Source organism: Euprymna scolopes, chromosome 2 (genome assembly GCF_053919585.1).
Source record: "Euprymna scolopes isolate OS-2025 chromosome 2, ASM5391958v1, whole genome shotgun sequence".
In the NCBI taxonomy this organism is placed as follows: Eukaryota; Metazoa; Mollusca; class Cephalopoda; order Sepiida; family Sepiolidae; genus Euprymna; species Euprymna scolopes.
In genome coordinates this window covers 102881421-102894760 of record NC_136483.1, presented here as the reverse complement: position 1 = coordinate 102894760, position 13340 = coordinate 102881421, and the positions used below count along the sequence as shown (strand labels likewise).

At 35.1% G+C, this 13340-nt stretch overlaps 1 protein-coding gene across 1 annotated transcript in view; it reads right to left on the bottom strand.

Annotated features, from left to right (window-relative positions):
- The window catches only part of LOC145293680 (N-acylglucosamine 2-epimerase-like), a 67921-nt gene that overhangs the window by 29029 nt on the left and 25552 nt on the right, over positions 1–13340 (bottom strand). The window contains exon 4 of the mRNA XM_080140076.1: positions 1109–1184. Coding sequence (XP_079996202.1) covers positions 1109–1184 — 76 coding nt within the window. The remainder of the gene's footprint in view (positions 1–1108; positions 1185–13340) is intronic.

Genomic DNA, 13340 nt, shown 5'->3' with positions numbered 1-13340 from the left:
TCAACCTGACTAGAGCAGCCTCAGGATCTATGAGGCTATGGTCAGAACAATTCTTCTCTATGGATGTGAGACCTGGCCACTACACAGAGAGAATCTTCATAAACTTTGATCACTACTGCCACTCACCTCTCCGACCGGATCCCTAACTCAACCATACATGCTAGATGTAACATCCTTGGCCTGGAGGAAACTCTGCTGAAAAGGAGACTCCCATAGTTCGGTCACGTGCTGCGTCAGCCAGGGGATGAGTTCATTCGTTAATTGGTAGCACCCATTACACCCACTGGTTGAAAGAAGCGGGAAGGTGGCCAACTTAAGACTTGGCTCATAACAATAAAAGCAGATATGAAGATCATGTCTGGGCCTCGTGTTTTTGGTGTCTGTTACTGGAACCGTGCATGGCTGGATCATGCCATCGACTCTGCTGCCGACCGACAGGAGTGGATGACTCTGACACGAGATGCGGTTAACACCATTGAGGCCAGATCAACCCATCGCAGGTGAATGCCGCTACAGGTATAGATAGGTATAGATACATATTTTACTTGGATAAATGTATAAGCAGTTGCCAAGCACACACTGCCTATCCTATAATTCCCAATCCTGGAATTATTTTTTCAACAGTCTGATGACCTTGTTAATTTTTTTATTTTTGTCACCCCACATAAAATACTCATAATTATCAATACTATTGTCTAATCTTTTCCTTACTTCCTTTGTTCCAGCTCGTTTGACTCGTTGGTCTAGTGGTCTTCACCAAGTTGTCGTTTTGATACCTCATTGTAATACAGCTTCCTATGCCAGTGGCTTCTTTCCAATAACTGCAGACTTGTGGAACTCTCTTCCTGCTGACTATTTTCCTCCTAACTACAGACTTTATCTTTTAAAGATGAAGACTAATAGGCATCTCCTGTCTTTTCGATAATCACCTTCTGTTCTTATTAACTCCTTATATAAAGTGGTTGTATACCTTGTCTGGAGCGATTTCCATTAAAAAAAAACATATTCAATTTAACGTCTAGCATGCGTTGGGCAGCTTTAAGAAATTGACTAATAATATTCACAAAAATGACTGTAAAATTTTTATAAACTTTGAACAAATGCTCACCTTTTATGGCTGCTTTTAAAATATCCGGTGTTTGAAATCGATCCACACTGTTATAAAGTCTAGCATAGGTCCATACCTGAGGAAGATACCACAAAAAAATATATCAAGTTGAAATTGTTTAAGATAAAGAATTCATTTTATCAACTAACAATGTCATTTTGGAAGCAGAAAATGGCACTAAATTGTGCTGTTACTTTTTTAATTGTGAAATGCTTAGTATATGGAATATTGGATAAGCATAGGAACAGGCAAGTAGAAATAAAAATGCAACTACATCTATAGAGCAACAGCGATATTTTGGTCTATTTACATGATGTAATTTAAACTTTTATGTAGAGCAATTTTTTTCTCTACCGAAATTTTTGTATCTCACTTATTTTACAAGATTTTTTGGGGAGGTGAGAGGGGAGTTTGGAAGGCACAAACCATAAATAGAAAGTGTATAAAAAATAATATTCACTGCATTGTCTAGCATATATATAAAAGTGAAAGTGTCTGTGTATCTGCGTATCTATGTACATTTCCCTACGCAATAACTCTGTCAATTTTTAGTCTACAGACTCGAAATTTGATATACAGGTTACTGAGATTTGGGAAAATCGATGTGATCTGTTTTTGGCCAGAAATTTGGCGATTAAGTGGTCAAAGTTCAACGATTTCACCTTTGAGAACTCTACCAAACTCCTCCGACAATTTTGGGTCTACGCACTTGAAATTTTAGATATAGGTTCCTTGGACATGGATCTAACTTAATAGCTTGATTTGAGCCCAAAACAATAAATTTTAAGGGGTCATAATAGGGGTCAAAGTTAAAAAAAAAATTGACTTCTGCAGTCTCTTCCAAATTACTCAGACAATTTCTGGTCTAAATATTTGAAATTTTACATAAAGGGTATTCAGAGATAGGGCAAGCTTTTTCATCAGTTTGGGTCGAAAATTTTTAGTTACTAATATATAAATGTATGTATGTATGTCTGTTTGCATGTCTACCTTAAACTTTCAATAGAGGCGGCGGATTTTATCAAGATCAGTATTGTTTTAATGTTCGATCTTTCATACGACAAATATCGAAAAATTGGCTAAAAACATTAATATCTTCCCCTTCAACTTGGCACTTTTCTACGGGGGGGGGGGCACTTTTTTCGCCAATATTTTTAAAAGTTATCCTCTCCTTTAGATTGTCTAGCCTTAATTTTAAAAAATGTCGCTTCTGGTTTGGCGGTGGTCGTAACAGCATAAACGTTAGGTTTTACCACATTCTTTTCCTCCTTTGCGGTACGGGTTTGAGCCTGCCTTCCTACTACCACTTTTTTTTTTTTTGCTCAACATACACATCCAAACACCCGGGCAACGCCGGGCTGAAATGCTAGTATTTCATAATTCATAATGATCATTTCATTAGTTCAAGAGTGAATTCTATGCAGGGAAATATATATATATCTATCTATATCCTATAAATTTATTTGTGTGTGTGTGTGTGTGTGTGTGTGTGTGTGTGTGTGTGTGTGTGTGTGTGTGTGTGTGTGTGTGTGTGTGTGTGTGTATTTATATTCACATTAAAAACTTGTTATATCCTATTCCAACGGTATATAATAATATGACAAAATACGCCGAGTGGGATGCGTAACAAAAGAAGGTTTATTAGTACTTCGTAATAATGCAAATACAAAATGGCTACTTGCTTTTGAAGTTAGATAAATGCAATGAAGGTAAAGAAAAAGGAACTTAGCGTGTGAGAGCTAAACGCTCGTCCCTGGGAAGCTTGGTTTACCAGAGTACACTTGTAGAGTGTAAGACGCGAGACTGGTAGGACACAAGGCTGCAGGGCAAGACTGCAAGACTAAAACGTAAGACTGCAAACAAGACAAGACGCCCCTATCTTAAAATGGTAGCTTTTTTATATCCTCTTTCGTATCCGGTTCGATACGTAGTTATGTCCCTTATAACAAAACCCTTTTTTTTCTATTTATTTAAAAAGAAAATACAACTTTGTTATATATGAGTCGTGGAATTGCATTCATATGCAAAAGATCTAGCTAATTTGCATATTATTTTAAATATTTACTTTAATTAATTCCCTATTAGTTTTTTCGGGTTTCTTATGGGATAATCATCTTCGGTTAACTATTACGTGTAATTATATTCATACAGATATCTACATGATTTAAACTTGCATAATATTTGGTGTAAAAAAGTTGTAGTAAACACAAACCTTTTTCTATATATATTTATATATACGTATACATATTTGTTTAAAAATTTGCCTATCAAACTCCTCTGTCAGTTTTTGGTCTCCAGCAATGAAACTTAATATATAGGGTATTTGAACTAATGCAAAACTTTATATTTGGGTTTCAGCCGGAGAAAATCAATGCAAAAGTGTGAAAACTAGAAAAATGAAATTTGCCGGGCAAAGGTCGAATGACGGCATTGCATGCATTAATCAAAAATATCATATTTAAGTGTATTTTACGATGAGCAATGCCAGGCGGCCTGCTAGTATATATATATATATATATATATATATATATATATATATATATATATATATATATATATATATATATTAGCTACACAAAATGTTTTGCATATGATCCTCATGAGAATTCATCAAATTATACATAAAGTTAAGTATGTGTACATGGTTTCTCTCTCTCTCTCTCTCTCTCTCTATATATATATATATATATATATATATATATATATATATATTTATCATTTTTAAAACAGTAATCTCCGTACATGCGTGTTTCGAGTTAATTAACTCTCATCAGCATAGCTCGACTGTTTTTAGGAATCGAACTCCAGACTGTGTTTACGGCGCCTTAACCGTTAGGCCACGATCCCTAGATGACTTTACTGTTCATTTTTATTGCTTATAAATTTACATTTGTTGCTGTTGTTTTTTTTTGTTTTTTTTTTCAAACGATGAATACGGTTAATATTGGCTTCGCCCCGAAGCTCGTATTTATTTAGAAAGCCACCCATAATTTGTTTGGACGTATATATAACATTTTTATTTATTTATTATTTTTAAAACAGTAATCTATGTACGCACGTGTTTCGAGTCAACTAACTCTCATCAGCGTAGCTCGACTGTTTTTAAGGATCGAAATATATATATATATATATATATATACATACATATATATATATATATATATATATATATATATATTATTCTACGCATCTACATAAAATTTTATGCATTTGTTTTCATTATTTACTTCACTAGTGCTCACCACATAAGTAGAGCTAGGTAGTAAGTTTTTAAAATATATATGACAATTAAGCTACGTGGAATTTTGTGCACTTCTTCCTCATGATGGTTTGGTCAGACTGTTGCTTGAAACATGAAAAATTCTGCGAAGCTTAATTGTCATGTATATTTTTAAAACTTACGACCTAGCTCTACTTATGTATTAAGCACTATTGTAGTAAATACTAAAAACGGATGCATAAAATTTTATGTAGATACATAATAATGATAATATATATATATGTATATATATATATATATATATATATATATAAGTAGGTTGTAGTTTGCTTGAAGCATTGTTGAAGAAAATTATAAGGTAAAATTAAAAGCCAAGAACAATGCGAGATTTTTTTTTTTTATATAGAGTAAAATTAAATGCAAACAAAAGAAATAAAGTTCTTTTTTTGTTGTTTGTTTTTTCTTTTTCACACAAATTTTAACTCTAAACAACAGTAATTTTTTTTTTCTGTTGTATTCAATGGTGATATAAATCTCAATATATTTCAGACTTATTAGTCCATTTTCAAGAGAAGACAGCGGAAGAGTGTTCAAAATTGGAAAAGTAGCCGCAGAGTTTGCCACGTGATACCGCGAAATATAAAACAAAAAATGACGTTAGGAGAACGTTAAAATAAATCAGTTGATGTTTGAAATACTTGTTGCGTTTGTGAATCAAGGGAGATGACTATTCAAGCAAGGTTTTTTTTTTTTAATTATTGTTTTTCTTATGTTTTAAACTTATATTATAAAAGCGGAGCTCAATTCCAGTCTATTGTTTAGTGTGGGAGTATTTTTTGAAATAATTAAAGATTCGAGGATACGAAGTTGACCTACGTTTCTTGAAGAAGCAAGAATGTTGATGTGAAAATCTGGTTCTGAATTAATGCAAGTGCGAATATGTTTATAGAACGACGAAGCAGTAGTGTTTAAGTGCTCTTTAATGCGGTGATGAAGCAATCTGGTAGTGCTTCCGATGTAAGATGCACTGCATTTAGCGCATTGTAGGTCGTAAACAACGTGGTTCTTAAAGCATAAACCTGTGTGTGATATTGGGCAATTAGAGAGTGAACAAGGGGAAGGTGTATGCGATGGATGTTTTCGGTTGAGCTGTTGTCTTAAAGTAGATCCAGTGTGGATGAGTTGAATGTTGAGCCCCTCGCTGCGGATGGCTTTTCGGATTGAAGATGAGATTTTGTCACTGAGGAAGGGTAGTTTTAGAAAACAATTGTTAGAGAAGGGTCGGGTGTTGCGTTTTTTCTTTTTAAGTGAGGATAGGATCGTATTAGGGTAGCCGTTTAGTGAGAGGGTCTGTAGGAAATTGTTAGTGTGTGTATGTTTGTCGGAGATGTTAGTGCATTTGTCTTGTATGCGTGAGATTTCGGCATGTGCGTAGTTTAGTTTGTCCTTGAGAGGTAGCGCAGATTTGAAATGTACGAAGAGGCGTTTGCTGGCGGGTTTTCTGTAGAATTCAGTGCATATGGCACCATTTTTTTTTATTTGTATTTTAAAATCAAGTAGAGAAAGAGATTCCGAAGAGTCTGGATGTTCTATAGTAAATTTTAAGTTTGGGTCGGCGTTATTGAATTTGTGGAAAATGTTAATAGCTTCTTCGCGGGAGTATGTGATAATTAAAATGTCATCGATATATCTAGTAAAAAGGAGATAAGAATAGCAGGTACTAAGGGTGTGTCTTTCGAGTTTGTCCATATAAGCAATGGCAAGAATACCGGATAGACTGGAGCCCATGGGTAGTCCAGATACTTGTTTGAACGTGTTTTGTAGGAAAGTAAAGTAAGTGTTGTCTACTATAATACGGAGGAGTTGTAAGAGATCTCCTGGAGTAATTCCGAAGCATTGTGGGTTTTTAGATGCTATAATGTCTGCCATGAGATTAATGGCTGGATGTGCAGGAATGGAGGTGTATAAAGAAACGACGTCTAGGCTAAATGGGTATCTGTATAGTTTGAGTAGATGGTGTGGTAGATCGTTGAGTCTGTTAATTACTTGGTTGGAACTACTAACATGGGCTGGGAAGGTAGAGAGTAGAGGTTTAAGTAGGCGGGATATTAACCAAGAGATTTTATAAAGGGGACCGTTAACGCTTGAAACAATGGGTCTGATCTGTGTGTGTGTGCTATTTTTGTGGGTTTTAATAAGGTGATAAAAGGTAGGTAATTTGCTGTATTTAGTAATAAAATTTAGTCTGTGTTGTTTTGGAAGATTTCTTTTAAAACAAATTTGAGACCATGTCTTGTTAATGTTGTTCTCAATACGAGCAGCAGTGATATTATGTGCTGGGGTGTAAAGGTCGGTATTGGAAAGATGCTCTATAGCAAGGTTGTTATAAGATTCCTGTGATATAACGCGTTTTTCCGTAGTTTTGAAGATGCTCTTCATGAGTGCAAACTCTGTCTGGCTGAGACTGAAGGATATAAGTAGGTTGTAGTTTGCTTGAAGCATTGTTGAAGAAAATTATAAGGTAAAATTAAAAGCCAAGAACAATGAAAATGGACTAATAAGTCTGAAATATATTGAGATTTATATCACCATTGAATACAACAGAAAAAAAAAATTACTGTTGTTTAGAGTTAAAATTTGTGTGAAAAAGAAAAAACAAACAACAAAAAAAGAACTTTATTTCTTTTGTTTGCATTTAATTTTACTCTATATAAAAAAAAAAATCTCGCATTGTTCTTGGCTTTTAATTTTACCTTATAATTTTCTTCAACAATGCTTCAAGCAAACTACAACCTACTTATATCCCTCAGTCTCAGCCAGACAGAGTTTGCACTCATGAAGAGCATCTTCAAAACTACGGAAAAACGCGCTAGAGTCAACTGCCAAATCTACTTTTTGAAAAAATGCCGTAAAAACAAAATTATTCCTAACACAATCAGGAACATAAATCTGCCAACATGTTTCCGTTTTCTACACACTTCACGACAATTTATATATGACTATTGCTTCAAAATAATCATTAAGCAACACCACCGGACTCTACATGGCCATATTAATTCAGTCAAGAACCTCCGGAATTCACTCACTTCATCTACCCCTAACGGTCATTCGCTAAACAACATCCAATCTCTGATCGACCGCGCATACCATTCCAGCTTCAACAATGAACAGAAACGTCTCATACGCAAATTTACTTGGCTTAAACAGAAAACTAATAAACCGGTCTACAACAGACACATACATAATTCACAGGATTCTTCCACCGACAAGTCCCTTAAAGATCATCTTCTCGTAACTGACCTCACTAACTCTCTTTCCACAACTGAAACGGATCTCCTTTCACTTGGCCCTAAGTTTATCACCACAATGAAACTGACGGATAAAGCTAAACTCAACATAGAAACGCAGTTCTGCAGAACTGCTTACCACCTTAAATGGCTGCACGCTTTTGCCCCGCACGATAACAAGGACACCCCCCTCAACCTCTCAGGTAATCACAACACCTCTTTTCCTGTTTTTCAGCTTGATCACCCTTTATACCCACCTCCTAATAATATTCCACTAGATCTAAAACTTTCAAGGTTAAAGCATAAAATCCTCAGAATACTTGAACGCGAACAACACCATATTACCCCCAATCTTACCAGGAACCAATACCTCACCCTTAAATCCCTTAAAGACAAAGATTTAGTTTACTTACCCTCTGATAAGGGCAGAGAATTTTGCGTTATATCACAGGAATCTTATAACAACCTTGCTATAGAGCATCTTTCCAATACCGACCTTTACACCCCAGCACATAATATCACTGCTGCTCGTATTGAGAACAACATTAACAAGACATGGTCTCAAATTTGTTTTAAAAGAAATCTTCCAAAACAACACAGACTAAATTTTATTACTAAATACAGCAAATTACCTACCTTTTATCACCTTATTAAAACCCACAAAAATAGCACACACACACAGATCAGACCCATTGTTTCAAGCGTTAACGGTCCCCTTTATAAAATCTCTTGGTTAATATCCCGCCTACTTAAACCTCTACTCTCTACCTTCCCAGCCCATGTTAGTAGTTCCAACCAAGTAATTAACAGACTCAACGATCTACCACACCATCTACTCAAACTATACAGATACCCATTTAGCCTAGACGTCGTTTCTTTATACACCTCCATTCCTGCACATCCAGCCATTAATCTCATGGCAGACATTATAGCATCTAAAAACCCACAATGCTTCGGAATTACTCCAGGAGATCTCTTACAACTCCTCCGTATTATAGTAGACAACACTTACTTTACTTTCCTACAAAACACGTTCAAACAAGTATCTGGACTACCCATGGGCTCCAGTCTATCCGGTATTCTTGCCATTGCTTATATGGACAAACTCGAAAGACACACCCTTAGTACCTGCTATTCTTATCTCCTTTTTACTAGATATATCGATGACATTTTAATTATCACATACTCCCGCGAAGAAGCTATTAACATTTTCCACAAATTCAATAACGCCGACCCAAACTTAAAATTTACTATAGAACATCCAGACTCTTCGGAATCTCTTTCTCTACTTGATTTTAAAATACAAATAAAAAAAAATGGTGCCATATGCACTGAATTCTACAGAAAACCCGCCAGCAAACGCCTCTTCGTACATTTCAAATCTGCGCTACCTCTCAAGGACAAACTAAACTACGCACATGCCGAAATCTCACGCATACAAGACAAATGCACTAACATCTCCGACAAACATACACACACTAACAATTTCCTACAGACCCTCTCACTAAACGGCTACCCTAATACGATCCTATCCTCACTTAAAAAGAAAAAACGCAACACCCGACCCTTCTCTAACAATTGTTTTCTAAAACTACCCTTCCTCAGTGACAAAATCTCATCTTCAATCCGAAAAGCCATCCGCAGCGAGGGGCTCAACATTCAACTCATCCACACTGGATCTACTTTAAGACAACAGCTCAACCGAAAACATCCATCGCATACACCTTCCCCTTGTTCACTCTCTAATTGCCCAATATCACACACAGGTTTATGCTTTAAGAACCACGTTGTTTACGACCTACAATGCGCTAAATGCAGTGCATCTTACATCGGAAGCACTACCAGATTGCTTCATCACCGCATTAAAGAGCACTTAAACACTACTGCTTCGTCGTTCTATAAACATATTCGCACTTGCATTAATTCAGAACCAGATTTTCACATCAACATTCTTGCTTCTTCAAGAAACGTAGGTCAACTTCGTATCCTCGAATCTTTAATTATTTCAAAAAATACTCCCACACTAAACAATAGACTGGAATTGAGCTCCGCTTTTATAATATAAGTTTAAAACATAAGAAAAACAATAATTAAAAAAAAAAAAACCTTGCTTGAATAGTCATCTCCCTTGATTCACAAACGCAACAAGTATTTCAAACATCAACTGATTTATTTTAACGTTCTCCTAACGTCATTTTTTGTTCTATATTTCGCGGTATCACGTGGCAAACTCTGCGGCTACTTTTCCAATTTTGAACACTCTTCCGCTGTCTTCTCTTGAAAATGGACTAATAAGTCTGAAATATATTGAGATTTATATCACCATTGAATACAACAGAAAAAAAAAATTACTGTTGTTTAGAGTTAAAATTTGTGTGAAAAAGAAAAAACAAACAACAAAAAAAGAACTTTATTTCTTTTGTTTGCATTTAATTTTACTCTATATAAAAAAAAAAAATCTCGCATTGTTCTTGGCTTTTAATTTTACCTTATAATATATATATATATATATATATATATTATTTTATTCAATTTAAGTAAACAAAATTACCATTGGTCGCAGCAATAAATCTACTGTTTAAATCTAAAAAGATTTCATTGGGCAATCAGAGCCTCCTGTATTTATCATGGCAAGTCTTTAAATAAAAGAAAAAAGTAATAGGATTGGAAGGGTTTTTTTTAATTAATAATTTCTATTGAGGAAGTTTGGAAACCTGTGTTGGGATCACTAGGAGAAAAAGGAGGGGGGTTATCTGCTAGACTCAGTAATGAGTGGCCTGAGTTATTTTAATTAGGTCAGACGGCTACGCTCGTGGATGATAGGAAATTAGAAATTTAACTAAGAAGAAAAAGGAGGAAAAGAAGAGAATGAAGAGGAGAGGATAGTATTAGATCAGTCTGAAGTTTGTTGCTAAAGTAACAAGTCCATATATTGTAGACATTTTTAACTTGGTTTAATCTATAATAATAGTGGCAATATTAGCTGAGAAAACTTACTTTGAATCAAAAAAGTTAAATATGAGGACTTAAATTCAATATCACTTTAAATTTTATTAGCAGAAAGGATTTTCACGAGATCGGATGACAAATATCGAAAAATTGGCTAAAAACATTAATTCCTGCACCCTCAACTGAGCACTTTTCTACAAGGAGGAGTCACTTTTTTTCGCAGGTATTTTCGAAAGTCATCCCTTCTTCTTAATTGACTAGTCTTAATTTAAACCTTTAACACTTCCGGTTTGGTGATAGACTCAACGGCAAAAACATCAGTTTTTTTTTTGGGGGGGGGGGGTCACATTCTTTTCCTCCTTCCCGGTATGGATTCGAGCCTGTCTGCCTACTACCATTTTTTCTTTTTGTTCAACACACCTCCAAACACCCGGGTAACGCCGGGCACCCAGGCTAGTATATTATAAATTAAAGGAAGTAACAAATACAAATACATTATAAAAATTAGATTAAACTGTAATTTTTTAAAGTTATTCCATCGCACTAATATAAAATATGTTTAATATGATATCTTAATTTGTCCATATTTCACATATATTATTATAGAGTCATGATTTCAAAAGTAAAAGAAAAGTATTTGGGTAGAATCGAAACCAAAAGCAAAACTATAGCATTCAAAGCTGGTGACGTTACCACTGTACCAACGTGACACTGATTAAAAATAAGTAAGTAAGATGAATGTACAAAATGTGTATCGATTTTTTCAATTTTGACTCCTTTTTGACCCCTTAGAAACTATTTTAACCGGCTAAACACCCATTATAGAATGGCCCATAAAAAATCCAATCATTTGAGGCCCCTAGCGCCGGTCTGCAACTTTTAGTTTCGGAAGAGATAGAGTTTGAAAATATGGAGACAGACAGACATAGGGAGTTTTATGAATTAGATTTTTAAAGCCTATATATTAAGAGAGCTGGGTCAATTTAAAGAAATTAAAGTTAAAACATGTGCAAATACTTTTAAGGTTAATGAGAACTTGATATTGTTTTTCTTCTCATTAAACGACTTGCTTCGATAAAGACCAGAGGCTACAGTTGCTTGAAAAAATCTTTTTAGATTGAAACAGTAGATTTACTGTCGTGACCAATGGTACTTTTGTTTACCTGAATTGAATAAAATATCAGGTTGACAAGAAAGTTCTTTTAAGTTAAAATTAAGATGAACATATCTCGGCTCAAACAAAATTTTATTAATCAAAATAAGCACCATCAGAATCAAAATACTTTTGCCGACACAAAACAAGTGTATTTATGTCAGTAACGTAGAAATCTTGCATTCAGGTGGCGATGAAGTCGCTGAAGAGGTTTTTAATGTCGCTTAGATTTCTGAAGCATTTCTCATGCAGAAAGTTGTCGAGATGCTTAAAAAAGTAGTAGTCGATAGGTGAGAGGTTTGGAGAGTATGGTGAATGATGTAGAGTTTCATAGCCCAATTCGATCAACTTCTGTAGGGTTGGTTTAGCAATGTGCAGTCGGGCATTGTCATGGGAGAGAATTAGGCCTTTTCTGTTGACTAATGTTGGGTGTTGTTGTCATAATTTCTGATGCATTTCATCCATTTGTTGACAGAACTTTCCTGCTGTAATGGTTTCGCCTAGATTCAAAAAAGCTGTAATGGATGAAACTGGTTGCAGACCACCAAACAGTCAGCATGTCCTTCTTTTGGTGCAACTCTGGCTTTAGGCATTTAACCACTGAGCTGAGTGTCGCCGGTTGTCATAAAGAACACAGTTTACATTGCAAATCCCAACCCGGTCGAGAAACGGGTCGTTCTTGTTGCATAAAAGAAGGAAAGATGACACTTCATAGTGGCGTTTCTTTTGGTTGTCGTTCCATTCGTGAGGTATGCATTTACCAAGTGTTTTTGTCTTTCCAATCTCTCTCAAGTGGTTGGAAATCATTGTATACGTTATGCCTACTTCAGAAGCAAGTTCTCAAACAATTGTGTGTGGATTGGCTTCAACTAAGGCTCTTAATTGACCATTACCAACATCCGATGGCCAACCACTATGCACATCATCTTAAACATAGTCATCGCCGCCCAGAAATCTCTTAAACTACCATTGTGCTGTGCACTCAAAAGTGGTTCCTGGGCCAAACACTTCAAGCGTATCACGAGATGTTTCAGCAGCTTTTCGGCCTAGCTTAAACTGAAATAAGAAAATAGTGCAAATTTGCTTTTTTTCTATCTTGTATTCAGCGTACTGAAAAGAAGACATAATTGTTTTAAAACGATTGTAATTTAAACGATTAGATAAAGCAAAATTGTGGCCCTTACAGATGTATGAGAGTGCATTCTCATGTTGAACGGGTTCAACAGTTTTGTAATACATATCTGCATAAGTGGCTTGGAGTTCCTCCTTGTTTTTCAAAAATATGTTTATATACCAATTCTGGAAACCTACAGCTCCTAATATCTTCACTGGTGGAAGAGTTTAAAATTAGGGAAGTGAGACTCCATATGATGAGGCATAATATAACTTAAAATTTGATGTAGAAGAATTCTTTTCTTTGTTAAAATTTTTGTATCTCATTTATTTTACAAGACTTTTAGTAGAGGAAAGGCGAGATTGGAGGGCACAACCTTTAACTTTTAAAGTTCTCAAAAAAAAAAAAATATGCTCACACTACTCATCATGTTTTCTAGAATATAAATTCCATAATACATAATGATAGGTGCATTAGTTTAGGAATGAATCAAATATATATGTGTGTCT